Source organism: Triticum aestivum, chromosome 1B (genome assembly GCF_018294505.1).
Source record: "Triticum aestivum cultivar Chinese Spring chromosome 1B, IWGSC CS RefSeq v2.1, whole genome shotgun sequence".
NCBI lineage: Eukaryota > Viridiplantae > Streptophyta > Magnoliopsida > Poales > Poaceae > Triticum > Triticum aestivum.
In genome coordinates this window covers 257,026,893-257,043,190 of record NC_057795.1, presented here as the reverse complement: position 1 = coordinate 257,043,190, position 16,298 = coordinate 257,026,893, and the positions used below count along the sequence as shown (strand labels likewise).

The 16,298-nt window shown below is 43.0% G+C and overlaps 1 protein-coding gene across 1 annotated transcript in view; it reads right to left on the bottom strand.

The window, feature by feature from the left end:
- Positions 1-16,298, bottom strand: part of LOC123118313 (probable metal-nicotianamine transporter YSL3) — a 74,322-nt gene that overhangs the window by 20,571 nt on the left and 37,453 nt on the right. The window contains exons 3-4 of the mRNA XM_044538597.1: positions 13,757-13,854; positions 13,541-13,675 (exon numbers count right to left, since the gene is read on the bottom strand). Of these exons, the coding sequence (XP_044394532.1) occupies positions 13,541-13,675; positions 13,757-13,854 (233 nt within the window). The remainder of the gene's footprint in view (positions 1-13,540; positions 13,676-13,756; positions 13,855-16,298) is intronic.

The following is a 16,298-nucleotide window of genomic DNA, read 5'->3' as shown; positions in this document are numbered from 1 at the left end:
GGTTAATTATCTCAGCGTGTCCTTGGCCCGGCCCATATGGCCGGAAGCTAATGTGGCAAGCACCCCCTAGTCTAGGACACCATAAGTAGCCCCCGAAGCAATCTAAAAGTAATGGATGTTCCTCAGTCCTTCCGAGCTGTAACTTGTCATCTGTCTTGCGAGCCAGTTCAACTAGTCTTCACCTTTTACCGACGAGTTTTCATACCATGGGCATCTGAGGTGGCCCTTAACATGTTGATGTTTGCTTCTTGTAGAAAGATTATTATCACATCATAGGAGAACCTCGAACCCATGGTCCCTTTCCCACATAGGGCTTTTTAAACGACGCAACTTTCACACACTCCATTTAAGGGTGACAATTCAGTCCTACTCTGACAGCCTTAACTAACCTTTATTTCACCATTCACTACAGAGTCATGTAGTCACTTCATATGTCATCATAATGTGCTAGCGCGGCTTGAGGCCACTACTATAGGTACATCTAATGAATAAAGAGATCGTGCTTCGGATTTGTAGTGGCCTCATCAACAGACCCATTGCTTTGCGCGTGCTCTTGACGCATGTCGTATGGGGAACTCACAAAATTACTGCCAAGCGGAACACTCAATCTGCATTTCACTTGCCAGTAAAAGGCTAAAGGCGAGATGAATCAAGATTTATGGTCCTAATACCACTCTTGCCTTTTTCATCCTCGAGCTCCATCGCCTATAAAAAAGCTTCCTACCCTGCCCTTCACCTTTGAGAGATGGCCATGGAGAGTTCCCACATGGTAGTGAAGCCATCAAAGGGCAGCCAAAAGGCTACCGCGATGGAGCGAGAAGGTGGCCGCCGAAAGCCCAAGGGCCATGAGTACCAGGGGGCCATGGCGCCCATACATCGCCACCAAATACGCATCGTTCCATGCTGGGACGCTCGATACGTCCTGTCGTCCAAGATCGCCCAAACCCGTCTCCGCTTGTCAATTGGCCGACATGTCACTCTACTGTAAGGTCCTCAAGCCCCCTTCCGGCGAGAGTGTCATCTTCATCTCCCTTGTCCTCGAAGGTTTGGGATTTCCTATCCATCCCTTCCTCCGAGGACCTCTTTATTTTTATGGTCATCGGTTCGACCACCTCGTCCCCAACTCCATCCTCCATATCACATGTTATGTCACTTTCTATGACTCAATCCTCTACATAGAGTCCATTTTGGACTATGGCTCAAGATTTTCTGCACCAAGATGCACACGAGCGACAACAAACCCACGGAATGCATGGCAACAATGATGATTAAGATCCCTGGCACCAAGTAGTTACTGGGAAAATTCATTGAAATAGTGAATAAATTGCAGGGCGAATGGTTTTGTATGACTGAGATGCCACTGGTGACCCGAGAAAGGATCACCTCCGCCTTCTTGGTATCCCCACTAGTGATGGTATTCTCTTGGAACCCCAGGAACATAACTTGGAGGGAGGATGAGGAACTGACAAGGCTCATGAAGAGGGTGGATTATTTCATGCAGAAGGCATCACTTCAAACAACGTCATGCACGTCATGCTCCATGGTGGCATTCTGCCCCGCCGAGCAGAGCCCACCTTACGTGCAAGTCCATCAAGGACAATGAAGAGAGCTAGACCATCCGAGGTTTATACACAAGGAAAACTATCGTAGGGATGCATGCCCTCCATTTCACCACCAAGGACAAAGCCTTTAGGGTCGAGGGGCTGATGTCGGCTACTGGGCAAACGCCGTCCCAACAAAGTCTGACGCCATGTCCATCCCCATCATGAGGTGATTTTAAATTGTGATGCCAGGACACTTAATTTTGTCTCTTATAATTTGTTAAAAGCAGTGGTCCGGGTCAATTCACCAACCCCGTAGCCCGAACACTCCGTCGAGCCCATCCTAGTCGTCTTGCGGACCGTGAAACACTCCACAACCCTTGACAAGGTCAATCGGACAAAGACCACTAAGGGGCTGGCCTAGGAAACAGTGCAGCCAAGACACCCATTTAAAGCAACCAGGGCTCGGACACCGAATCCAACACCGGGGACCTGCAATAGGAAACCAGTGGCATGCCACCACCGCTTGTTGTCAGAAGGATGAATCGAGTAGTCCTTTCGAACGTCGAGGAGCCCTCCTCCCCCTCTCAAGGCGTCAAGTGCTAAAAGGCTTCCAATAACTAGGCGCCAGGCCTGTCCTTGGCGCTAGACAACCAGGATCCCTCTCCTCCCTATGATCCCTCCAAGGAATCATGGTCCTCTAACCGAACAAACCAAGTTGGACCCCAACCCGACACGTGACATTTTTAATACCCATGTTCTATGCCTTCATCCTTCAAGCAGAAATTGTCTCAACATTTACTGAATCCTTTAACATGCAGCAACCCTCCCACGAGGAGGAGGTTACATCACTTCTTACGATGTCTCCTCCGCATGCAATTGTGGAGATTGCTCCTGTCACCTAAGTGGTAGGAACCGCTTCCTCCCTCATACATACCATGGTGCGAGATGCTGAGACCACCCTCCCTCCGATGACTAATGTTGAAGAAGGGACCGACAACATCATTACCGTGGTTAACATCTCAGTCTTGAGGGATGAGGATTTGAACCAAGGGGGACATCCTTCCTTTGTCCATGAAGAGAGGTTGTACGCCAGTCCAGCCTCTTTAACTCACGTGAATCGAGAACCCCACGAGCAGCTGGCGCTGTCCCCATCGCCTACGACCGATGATGACGTACCAAGGTCACCCGTGCGGGCCTTGCTAATATCCAAGGATGAGCTGGCTGAGCATCGCCAAGACAATGAAGCAGATCTCACAATCCAAGTCCTCCTCCCTGAGTAGCACGGCAGCCTCCAAGCAGCCTTGGGTCAGTTTCAGTCTGCTGAGGCTGGGCTAATGGATATGTACTTCTTCCTTGCCAAAGGTATGGAGTTATGCAACCTTTTCCTGTCCTTTTTGACTTTAATCCCAAGAATGTAAATGTTCATAGTAGCCCTCGAGGTAGTCATTGGTAAAGTAACAAAGGACATCGTAAAAACAAGAAGAAGAAAGAGCGTAGTTGGATACTACATTATTTACAAAGTATATACTAATTTAGTAGAGGATGAATGACTTAATACCTCTTGAGAGAAATACATAGTAGCCCCCGAGCCTAAAGTTGGTTTGGGTCGTCGACTCATCAAAACTCCATGCCAAAAAGTGTATTAATTTAAGATTGCACGAATATGTAGTAGCCCCCGAGACTCATGTCGGTTCCTAAAGGAACCGACATGAGGCCCGCTTCTTCAGCTGTTGGGCCTCCTGCTCAGCCTGAGGCACCTTCTCTTTCACTATACCTCATACATATAGGCTTCCACATAATTTTATATTGTTTCATGCAGGTGCAGATCAATGCGTGGATGATCTCAAGGCCGAGCTAGACAGGGATCATGCCGAGACCGAGCATCTAAGGGGAAGGCCCAGGAGAATGGTGACCTGCTCCACATGGAGTAGGAGATCTGTGAGGCTACCCAGGCAAGGGTGGCCACCGTCGAGGGGGACCTTGCTTAGCGTGTCACTGAATGTGACGCACTAATGGCTCCCAAGGAAGCAGACACTGCTATAATTAAGTGGCTCGACCAGGAGAAATAGCTAGCAGCCTTCCAAGCTCCTCAGTCAGGGAGGAACTTCGGTAGGCGTTGATACGTCAATTTTGCATCATAATTACATATTGTTCTTTATCTTTTTTGAATGATATATTTTACAATATGATGCAATTCTAAGGCCTTTTCTCTATTAAAATGCAAGATACATGAAAGGAGGGAGCTGGCAGAGGGAGTTCTGACGTGAAAAGTAACAGCTGAGATTGAAATTCTACAGAGGTCAAAACAAAGCCTGGATTTTAGGAGAATTATTTTGAATGTATAAAGAATTGTGGAAAAAATATATGCTAGAGGGCCCCCACCAGCCATACACATGGGCAGGTGGTGCGGCAACCCCCCAGGTCACACCACTTGGCCATCAAGGGCCCTGGTGGCTCCTCTCCCGACGTCCTTTGGCCATAAATTCCTATTTTCCCTCAAAAATAAGATAAGAGTTTTGGGACATTCCACTGCCGTCTTGAGGAGGAACCATAGTAACAACACTTAGCTCTCTGGAGGAGTAATTCTATCGGGGATACTTCCCTCAGGGACGGGGAAATCGAAGCATTCGTGATCACCAACGCTCTCATCAACTTCAGAATCATCATCTTCATCAAAACCTTGACCAACAATATCTCATGTATAAACCCTAGTTTCTCTCTTATGTTCAATCTTTGTACCAAACCTGAGATTGGTACTTGGGGTGCTAGTAGTGTTAATTACACCTTGTAGTTGGTGTTAAATGGTTTATTTGGTGGAAGATATTTATGTTTAGATTGTCAATCATATATTCATACCCACTAATCATTTTGATAAGATGATTTGACAGTAGTTCTATTTATTCTTGAGGACATATGAGAAGTCATGTTATTAGTAATCATGTGAAGTTGATCACCATTCAATGTTTTGATATTATGTTGTGTTGTTCTCTTCTAGAGGTGTTATGTGAACGTCGACTACATGACACTTCACCATCTTTGGGCCTAGGGGAAGGCATCGTGGAACTAGTTTGTAGATGATGGGTTGAGGGAGTGATTGAAGCCTAAACCCCAGTTTACAAATTGTTCTTCAGGGGCTATTTTGGATCCATATATTTAATGCTATGGTTAAATTTATCTTAATTACTTCTCTTGTATTTGCAGATGCTTGCATTGAGGGTATAATAAGACGTAGATGTTTGTTCAATAAGAACTATACCTTATCTTTGTTTCACCCACATAACACTTATCAAGACAATGAATGTGAAGTTGATGAACCATGGTGAAAGTAAGTTGATGATATTCCCGTGTGTCCTCAAGAGCGTTTTAACCACTATAAGAAGTATCACCGGCTTGTCCTTAGAACAATTAAGGATTTGGACACTTGTTGCACCTTGCTACTTTTGTTTCTTGTTACTTGTTAAGAATTATCTGGCTACCAAAATATCTATCAAAACTATCTTACAACACTTGCAGAGAATACCTTGCTGAAAACCGCTTATCGATTCCTTCTTCTCCTTGTTGGGTTCGACACTCTTACTTATCTAAACGACTATGATCAATCCCATATACTTGTGGGTCATCAGTCCATGGAAACAGTGTTTGGTAAGACATATCTTTTGCATTGTATATCCAGACATCGAGCATTCACCGAGATGATGCACGCTAGCCAGGTGCCTTTCCTAATCTTCCATGTAGTGCCGAAGAGGCTTGCCGCTTCAACAACAGAGCCATGAAGAGGTCGACCAACAATGATAGCTGGTTTGGCTTCAATTTCTGGAGTCTACACACAACGTCCTCCTCGGGTAAAAGCTGTAGCAGCTCGAGGAGCTGCATAAGATGGCATGGCCTGCCATGGAGGATATCTTCTGAGCACTTTGGCAAGGAGCCCATGCCAACAAGCTACTTTGAGCTAGTACACTACCTTCAAGAGGGGTGTAACCAAATCCAGAGGTGGACACAGTCAACATGCCTGGAGGGATCTCGATAGGCATGGGTAATTGTGCAGGACATTATCTGAAGTAGGAGCTTGATCCACTTGTCCTTTTGACAACAATGGAAAAGAAGTCTGGCCCGATGTATTCTTCGAGAAAGTGATGGCACCTTCCCAAATATCCTAGAAGGATTGCAAACACAAGGGCCTGCTAGATAACCTATGAAGGACACTTTTTATCCTCGGTATGATGAGCCACATATCTATAAATATTATCAAGTTCGAGAAGCTACTTGTTTAATATTGTTTTTTTGTACATGCGAATTTAAATTTGCCTGTTCTATGTGTCTTACTTTATGTTGGCTTGATCTTGACATTTTAATGCGTAGTTGGCCTGTCTTCAGCTTCTCCGTCTAAGTTAATTTATTAGAAACACCAAGCAACCAGACCTATAGGACTTAAACATACGCAATATATGTAATGCAAAGTAAATAGCCCCTAGTTCGATATATGTGTTTGGAACTGTCGATCTCGGATTTAGCTATTTCAAGTTTTTCTAAGAAAAGCCTACATTTTACAAAAACAAACCTTATGGTTGTAAATTTACTACTTCTGCCACTTGAGGTACTATACCGGTTCAACACGAAGTAACAATCACAGACGTGCTCCCGGTAAGCCCTTAGCCAAACAAGCGGAAATGTAAGGGGTAAATATAGGAACTAGCCAACCCAGCTATATACCCAAGACACAGGTCAAAATTGATGCATATAATGGCAAAGGTCCGAGGAAGTCATCGATGGCTCCACAGAGCACCTCAATGTGTTGGAGATTGGGTTGTCTTTTGCAGCCCCCCTAAACCTGTTGTGGCGCCTGATGGCCTCCGATAAAGTTATCAACCCAAGTGTAGTGAAGTAAAGGCACTGATCAAAATTGAATGAGACCAAGAGTGTATTAGTAGCCCAAACTTTGGGTCTCTATTTATTCAATGTCAATAAGGGCGAGCCTAATGATGGACCTAAGCTTTAAATAAAGATACATGCTACACGTATTACAGGTTGTCACGGCGGAGATAGGGTTCCGAGATATGAGCTTGCGACTTCATGTCCAATGGCATTGTATCATTCTGCGTGACCCAGTTTTTCTCAGCCTTGTCTAGGAAATGGTGGCAATGTTTGATTTTCTTCAACCTAGGGCTTACCTTTATTCCTCACCTAAACTGAGGAGTGTGCCCTGTCTCAACTTTAACGGTCGCTGTTGTGCTTAGTGTACCGCCTGGAAGTACGCCGATATGATGCAGGTCATGGGGAACCAAGCTTCGAGCCAACCCCTGATTTCACACCTCGTCTGGAGAATCTTCACCTTGGTATTGTGCCACTGCTTGATGCATAGATTTTAAGGATATGGTCCTTGTCGTCTTACCTGACATTGGGCATATTGCCTTGTATCGTCATGCTGCACCAACCTCCAAGGAATTTTTAATGGAAAATTGTGATGCCAAGGAACGTGATTCTCGGGAGTGCATTGGGGAGGTAGAGCGTGTCTCCCTATTTAGGATCTTGTTCAGCAGGCTCTGAGGTGGCATTCATCTGGTCGTCGGGTGGTGTCTGATGTATGTCGGAGTCGTCATCGGATGCACCGCAAGTTGACCATTGACATTTAGTGAGATCAGGGCGGCCTAATCTAGCCTTTTCCCTTGACGCCTCTTTGCTGCTTACATCTCGTGTGTGAAAGCCGTGATCTGCTCTTCAGTTTCGAGTGATCACTCTATGTTGTCGTTTACCGTGATGACAACTTTGGGTCCTGGCATACGCTTTAGATAAGTGTAGTGTGGGATGGCGTGAAAGAGGGAGAAGGTAGATCTACCGAGGAGTGTAGGATACCCACTGTTAAAGGGAAAATTTAGAAGATCAAGTCCTCGAGGCGTAAGTTGCCGGGTTTGCTTAACACTACCTGCAGGGTTACCCTGCCAGAGCATTGTGACTATATGCCTAGTATTATACCCTTGAACTTGGTAGTACTAGGCTGGATCTGTGCTGGGTTGATATGCATCTTCTTAATGGTGTTAACATATATAAGGTCGAGGCTACTACCACCATCCCTAAGGAGCCGAGTCAGATGAAAGCCGTCAACAATGGAATCGAGGACCATGACTACTGTTCCTCCATGGCACACACTGGTCGGGTGGTCACACTGATCAAATGTGATCGGTAATTCCGACCACTGGTCATACATTGGTCCTATGGGCTCTACGTCATACACACCATGGAGCGCACGGTTCCTCTCCTATTTGGCGATGTGCGTAGCATAGATCATATTAACATCGTTCGCCTCTGTAGGGAAATGCTTTTGTCCGGTATTGCTCGGCCCGGGCTGGTCTCTATCCCCGTTGTGGTTTTTGCCGTCGGGTTGGCTCTTACCCTGGTTCTTGTTCGTAACCTTCCCGACTTGCTTAATAAACCATCAAGTGTTGTTTTTGTGGGTGGCCAGCATCTCAGGATTCCTGTGGATGGCGCATGGTTGATTTGAGATCTTAGCTAAGTGTGAGCTAGCCCCTCCTTGGAAAGATTTCCTTTTTCCATCATTTCGGTGCTGGTTGCTGAATCCGACGTTAATTTCACCGTCCTTGGCATTGCTATTGCTTCTATTGCGACGCTTGTTCCGACGATTACAATGAGGTTTGCCATTCTTGTCACGTACCACAGATGTATCAGGATCGTCATTCCAACATTGTTTTATAGCAAGCCAGTTATCCTCGCCAGTCCAAAGTTAAGTCATTAGTTGGGTGATGTCGAAAGGCCCAGTTCTCTAGCTAGCCATTAATTGCTGATATTATGCCAGAAGGATGTGATGGCCTCTACGTCAGGACAGTCCAGGATGTGGTTCATCTTTGTTAAGAACCGATTCCGGGACTTTCACACTAAATAACTAGGCTTCTGTATGATATTGGCCAAGTGATCGGCATTAGGTGGCTTCACATAGGTGGCCTGAAATTTGGACAGAAACTCGTTTTCAAGTTCATCCCATTCGTCATCTGATTCTAGTAGGATACTGTTCAACTCTAATGGCAAGTATTTTAGAGCATGGACACTGTCTCCACCGACAATGTGGATGGCGAGGAGGAAATACACATTCCATAACAATGGATTTGTGGTAACGTCATTGTGATCAATTTTTACGAGTTCAAACCCGTCCGAGAACCGATGCTCCATGACCTCACCCATGAAACATTGGGGGCGAGCAGCTTCTCGGACACGTGCGGTGCCATGACGCACATATGACATGGATATAATTTGGTTTATTGTGTAATCACGCACATTACCTTGTTTGGCCAACTAGGCTAGGTATCCTGTGTGTCCACCAGCTAGGCTTTGCTTTGATTGGTAAATAGACAAAGGTGTGTCTCGGGCCTTAATGGCCTTTTGTCCCTCGAACCTGCCCTGTAATTTTCTAGTTGAGGGTTCTGATCTCCTCTGCGCCTTGTAGCCTCAGGAGCGCGCTTATCAGTGCCGACTTGACATTCAGTGAAGTGTGGGGTCGATTTTTAGTAGCCACTTGGGATCAGCAGCCGACTTGTGCCTTGATATGATGCCGTCCTCGGCTGTTTTGTCCATCTAATCCATAAGGTTCCTTCATGGGTATAAAGGCTGATTGTTGGCTTCTATCCGTGTTGGCCTAGTTTAAAGCGTGTCTTTGGCTTGGAAGAGATTGTTTCACCGATCGGTAAGGTCATCCTCTAAGTCTCAAAGATGTCAAGATTTCTTCTTTATTCTCTTGGATGTACTCACTTGTCTTATATGCAATGTGTCAGAGTTGGTATTGCCTAGAGATTCTTTGAGGATGTCTTCATCCTTAGAGTCGGGGCTTCTTTCGAGGTTGTCCTTGGGATTGCAATGCTCCTCCCCTTTGGGATTGTAGTCTCTGTCGTCGTTGTCGCCTCCTTGCCCCATATTGCTGTCTTTATGGCCATCGTTATTGTTAGTGTTGATGTTCCCTCCCTTACATGGACCGCCATTGCCCTTGCCGCCATCATTTTTATAAGGGTTGTCTCCTCCCCTATTATAGGGGGGTGGCTACCATGTAGACATTGTAGTGGATTTTGCACTCAACTAGCCTTTGTCCTGACGACCAATGGAGAATTGTATGAGGACTCTCCCACGCCGTCATCCATGTGGGTTGCCTCATCGGAGGCACTTGCAAGGATGACATCTAAATCTTCGACGTCTGTGATTACATGTGTGGTGGTTGGGTCAAAAATTCTAACCTCCCTGGTTTCTCCCCAGATCTGATTGTAAATCTAGTTTTAAGCGTCTAAGATCGCAAGCTACTGAATCCAATCTACTATCTTGTCCAAAAGTGCCTTTTTTCATCCATGGCCCAATCAAGCACCAGGACAAGAGGGAGCTTCACCGTGGTCCGATCTAAAATGGACCTAGGTTCTTCACCGGGAACTAGGCTAGATGCCTAGGAATTAGGGCTGGTGCTCAGATCCTTATTTAAGATATGGATTGCATCATCCTCCGACACCTGGACTGACTCCAAGTTTTGGGCCGATGCATTATGCTTCTTGATCTAGTCTGACACCCAGTTGGAGAAAGCAAGCTCACGCGATTGTCCACAACATACTCTAGGTTGCTGAATCTAATGATCCAACCCGCAGCAAAGTTCTTGACCTAGCCAAGGTGCTCGGCCAGATCTGTGAAGAGGGTGACACTACCAAAGACAAAGATCGGCCTTGGCAGAAAGTCATATTGTAGCTGACTTGACCGTTGATGTGGAGCCATGATGTCGAACTGCTTCGACTACTCAAAGGGACTAGCATGGGCCACCAATGATGGAGTCAAATCCAGCAGATCCAGTGCACGGTGTCTAGAGCGGGCCGCCTTGGTGCGATGGTAATAGAGACACAGATTTTACCCATGTTCGGTCTCTCTCGAAGAGATATTACCCTACGTTCTTTTTTTATTGTATGGATCGAGGGGTACATGTATAGGTTGATCTACCATGAGATTGCATGTGTATGAAACTTATCGTGTATGGTCTAACCCCTCGGCTTATATAGATACTGGGGTACATAGGGTCTACATAGGTTAGTAGCATCGAAGGATAAGAGTGTCGATGACGACCTCTAAGTCTTGGAGTATGAGCCAAGTCTTCCGGAGATATCCACCTTGGCGCTCCTTGGCCCTTCAAGTGTGGCCCACCAGTTAATTATCATAGGGGTCCTCGCCCAAGCAAATATGGCTGGGAGCTGACATGGCAAGCACCCCCTAGTCCAAGACACAGTCATGTAGTTGGGCTTGATCGACTATGTAGTTCGGCTGGTTTCCGTATGCCCGTTTGCATGTCTCTTGTGTGTACTGCTTGTGTTAAAGAATAATGTGTGTAAATTTGCAAGGACATGTTTTCTAAAAAAATATGTTACCCCGGATGTAGTTCATTGTAGAATCCTCTATAGTTCATTTGGTAAAGCAATAAAAATAAAAAACATCACGAGAAGTTCACTTCTTTAAAAATGTAGTTTGCCTTGCCTATGCCACGATTGTATACACAAAAAATAATTTCATAAATAAATTTTTTAGTTCACTCGCCTCATTCTCTCGCTCCAGACTCATTAAAATATGTTGAGAAAAGACAAAACTTTTTGTGTAGTTCACTTCAATTTGTCCTCCACTGCAATTTTCCTTGTCGAGAACTGCAATCTACTACCGCACGTGGAAAAAAGTTGGCAGTTCAATGTTCATTTAAAGAAAGTTCTTTGTCGGTTTAGTTAACTGCATTCAACCGAATACTATTAGCGATCGCAGTTCAGTTATCCGTTAGATGGCATTCACTGTTGATTTTGGGGTGTGTCAAAGAAATGGCGTCCGCTTTTCACTATATTTAAAATTGCATCTAACCCATAATGAACTAGAAAGAGTGTTCAACATGAAAAAGTTGTGTCTTGTCGATATCTTGTCGACGGTGTATCATTTGCATCATTTCTACCAACCAATCAAAAATTTCATGTAAATACGTCCACTGCCACTCAATGGGCACCGCACCATATTCAAAATTCATTTAAAGTCCTACGAGAACAAAAACAGTGTCTAACATGAAAAAGTTCCGCCTATTCTATAGCTATCCAATGGCGTACACATGCCTCATTTCAATGAATGGTTAAAAACTCGTAACAAAAATAGTATCGAAGAATGGCATCATGTTATGGCTTATAGATTGACTATTCATCACTCAGGGTGCAGAATATTTATTCTTCACCCGAGGTAATCTGATGATCATTTCATAAATAAATTACATTTGCAATACAAATAGTTACATTCGTATTGAATGTAAAATTTGGCATAAGAAAACAAAAATATAGATCATAAGACTGGAAAATTTTCATTTTATGTATATTTTTACATTATTATGTTTTTACATTTGTAATTTTACGTAACATAAAATATTTTTTACGGTGACTATATATTTTCTTGCGGTCTCTTTGTATGCCAAAATAAGATAAAATTTATGGAACATAAAATTACAGTAAATTGATGTTAAAATAGAGTGTGGGTGAAGAATAACTATTCCTCACCTAGGGTGAAGAATAGTCAATCCCTATAGTGGTGGCAGTTAATGGGCTAGGTTGGGCTTTGTGGTGTTTTTTGTAAATATACTCTAGAAAGGATTTGCACTTCTAGAGTGTTAATACCCATCATTTGGCCAATGTAGATGGTTTTCTAAGAAGGTGTCTAGGATGTTGATTTCGTTGAAGATTGACTATGATACTTATATTGTTAACCTTATTATCTAATATTTGGGTTATGTGCTTTACACGTGTATGCTTCAAAATTTTGTATAGAGAAATAAGGGAATATTCATTATAAATTCTGAAGACGTGTTGCCTTAAAACCTGAAACATCCTTTGGAGTAAAACTATAAATACTGAAATCAATAATATCTATTATAAAAACAATATAATCATATTTTGGGGAATATAATTATTCATGCATGTATGATACTATTCTTTATATGGTGGTCATTAACAATTATATCTATAATATGAAACATGAAGTTGAACAAGACCTAACATGTTTACTAAAGAAGGATCTTGAAAATCACTTGCATCGTTAACGTTTTGAGGCCCGATGATTGTGCTAGTCATGGTTTCGTCCCTGCTGTTGGGGTGCAAATTTGGCCATGGACATGGAAGTGACTCGATGGTGATGGAGGAACAACAGTGCTCTTTACTAGTGGAGCTCCAATAGGAGGATGGTTCAGGCTATCCCAAGATGAGGTGATGTAGTGCTGGCCATCTATAGTTGTTTCCATTTTTTCATGACCTTTCTTCAACACCCCTCCCTGTCCCAACAACAGGGATTGAAGAGTGTGGTGGTAGTGAATAGGTGTGGGGTGGCGAGATCCTCCATGTATTTTCAGTGTTTTCCAGTGACATGGGTGGGTCTTTGTTTCTATCAGAACTCCGGCTAGCAAGAAGGCTCCAACCAACAAAGAGGTTGTTGTAAAAATTGTTTCGACAAGAAGTCTGCACCCATGATCTTTCCTCTCTGCTAGATCAACCAATGTCGACGTGCTTGTGTTATGCCCTTGGTGAAGGCGCTGGCCTAAAACTCCGCTTTGGAGTGACATCCCAAGTATGACATTTGGTTGGACCCATCAACATGTGAGCCTTATTTCTTCTTGAAGACTTAGCGTGCTTTTCATTGGGCCAAATGTTCTTTTCTTCGCTGACTTGTCACTAGCAATAGATTGTGGTAGATATCAGAGAAGATGATTGTCGTGAGCTAGTTATAGAAGTTAGCTTCGGGTTGTTTTCCTTTTTCTTTGTATTAGAACATTTGTTCGGCATCGGTGTTTGGCTTTGACTAGCTTTATTCAACCATTAATATTTCGTCGTGACATTAATCAATATAGAGGCTAGGGGTTATCCTCATTTTCGATAAAATGAATCTTAATTAATATTTAATCATGGAGATAGTATGAACATATAACATCTTGTGACATAAATATCTGTAAACATATTTGTTACCTCTTCTTATACATTTCTAGTCCAAACAAGGGAAAGCTTGAAAACCCACAACCTTTTCCTGAAGCGTATAACCAAGCAAACGAAGTCCAAGAAAAGCTACCGACGAAAAGTTTAAATATGGTCGCAACTTGCATCCTGGGTAAACTATAAAGTTAGTTTTAACAATCCAAAAATAGCAAAAACAATTGCGCCAAGCAAAGAAACTACATGACATACTTTGCTACAATAGCTCCCTGAGGGGTGTGAAAACTATTAATAAGGTGAGCCTGAGCTGTTCCTGTCGGGAATAGTAATCTGTAGTCAAGAATCATCACCTATAACAGAACAACATCAATTATATATGAGTTATAGTTCTTAGAAAAAAGAAGTTTCTTTCGGTAAAGGGCATGTTCGTTCAAATAATATATCGAGGTGATACAAGGTACTGAGCGAGTGCATGGCCTTTGCATAACACAATGCACATAGCCAACACGTCCAATAAAACCAAAAATAATAAAATGTTTTACAACAATAATAAACATTCTAGCCTAAGATGGGGTAGAAAAAGAAGTAAACATAGTCTTTCATATTTCTGGTACTCCGAAATAAAAATCACATCCTCTAAACTGGGAAACACTTAATATAACAACTTGTATTTTCTATGATTCTTAAAAATAAGATCCAGCTCATATTATTCTGCTTAAACAATGTTGACCGATTGATATGCAAAACCATATTTAGGAGTAGTAGGATGGAATGGTCATATGAATATCCAATAAGAATTTACAGAGAAGCAACCACACAAAACTAAGCCACACCACAACATAGTAGAAATTAAGAGGCGTTAAGAAACACATTCAAAAGTGTATGACCATATACAACCACAATGTAAAATTCTGACCCACAGGGCACTCATTTCCTCCCTCCTCCCCTCTCCCTCTTATTGTGACTGCCTCCTACCCTTTCCTCTGCCTCTGGAAGAGTCGTCGCTTGAGGTGGAGATGACAGGGGAGCTTAGAGAGTATGGGTAAGATATCTAGGGCCTTCTAGCCAGTTTGTCAACCTTGTGTTGGTTTGTGGCATTATGCCACTATTTGGTGCAATGTCGTTGGGGAAGAGCCCCTAATGTCGATATGGAGGAACACAACGGGAATCCTGGGCACCACCGTCAATGTATAAGGAGAAGCCATGGAACCTATGATGCTTGGCCGACTGCCTCCGACGATTTGTCACATCTTAAGTTTGAAGGGCACCCAACATCATTCTCTCGGCCACGATGCCGTTTGGGGGTCAGTGTTGCCTCAAGGTAGTGTATATGGAGACCTTTTATAGCGGCCATGGCAGACTAAGTGGTCTTGTCTCCGGCGCTAGTGAGAGTGAAGCCATCGGAAACCAGCTTTGGACCTGGTCATGTTTCTATTTTTTTCTAGGGTATTCTTTATAAAACTCTAGGGTATGTTTGTTATTTCTTATTGTCGTAGGGTCTTGTGTGTAATGCCACCCTTGAAAATAATAAAGCATGTTGGGCCTTCGTGCCCTTCCCTGTGGCTAAGAAAATTCTACATTGTGCGGCGGCAAGGCCCGTTCTATGTATTATTACAACGAAAAACTAATAAAGAAAAAGGCGACCAAGTTGTTGGTAACAAAAAAAAATGAAAGAGTGTGAAAGATTTACCCTTGGCTGTCATGAAGAAAATAAAATTGGCTCGTCCTACCTGAGTGAATGGCTTTTAATACATGTTACACTAGAACGTATCATGTGCATTGCGCAGGGAACTGATTGCAACATACTTTTATAATGTTTGATTATTTGGAGAATGCATATTTAGACAAGATTCTCGCAAAGAAGGAGTATTCAGATGAATATTATGTGAACTAAAACTAAAAATACATAAATTTATTGTATTTAATTATTGAGGTGAACATTTTTCATGTATGTGTGCACGTTGAGGTGGGTTTTTCCTTCCATGTCTCCAAGATGAGATGGCATGCGTGCATGTTAAGAGTAATATGTTAGTGGGAGATGGCTATTTAGATATAGATGATTATATCAAGGAACTGGAGAGAGTCTGGACTAACTAGTACTGGTATTTTGAAAGAGGCATTTTGGCTCCCGGGCTCAGATGAGCCCGGGCATGTCCAGTAATTCAATTAAAAATAGCAAAAGAAAAAATTGAATATTTTTGTTGCGAAATTTGGTGAAGTTTAGACATTTTTGGAGCTCATAGAAAAAAAATCTTTCTCATGAGAATGCTTGAAATTTTGCACTATTTGGTGGTCATTTTGTATTTTTTTTTCCCATGAGCTCCTCAAATATCCAAACTTCGCAGTATTTGGCACGGGCATCACACACTGAATAATGGTCGCTATTTTTAAGGATTTTACTGTTCACCGAATGCAGATGACCCTGGGCTCAGAGCTGGATATGTTTAATATTTATGCCTTCTAGCTAGTTATTTCTCGTTCTTGAGAGTGCTGGCACATTAGTTGTTATTGGTTGTTGTAGCCTCAACTGTGGAAGCACTATGTCTTCTCATCTAGAAACATGACCGCAAGCATGTACATACAAGTTAATCCAAGAATTGATGTTGTTTAATATTCTCAAGAAAAAAGATAGCGTTGTTTAATAGTGTACTTATAAAGAGAAGAGAGCTTTTACTCGTTCGTCACATGTTTTACCAAAAACAAACCTATCTTTTCAACAATTAACCCACAGTCCACACTTAATTTACAGGGAACATGAATCTTTTTGCATTTTTTATGGAAAACCCCGACCTTT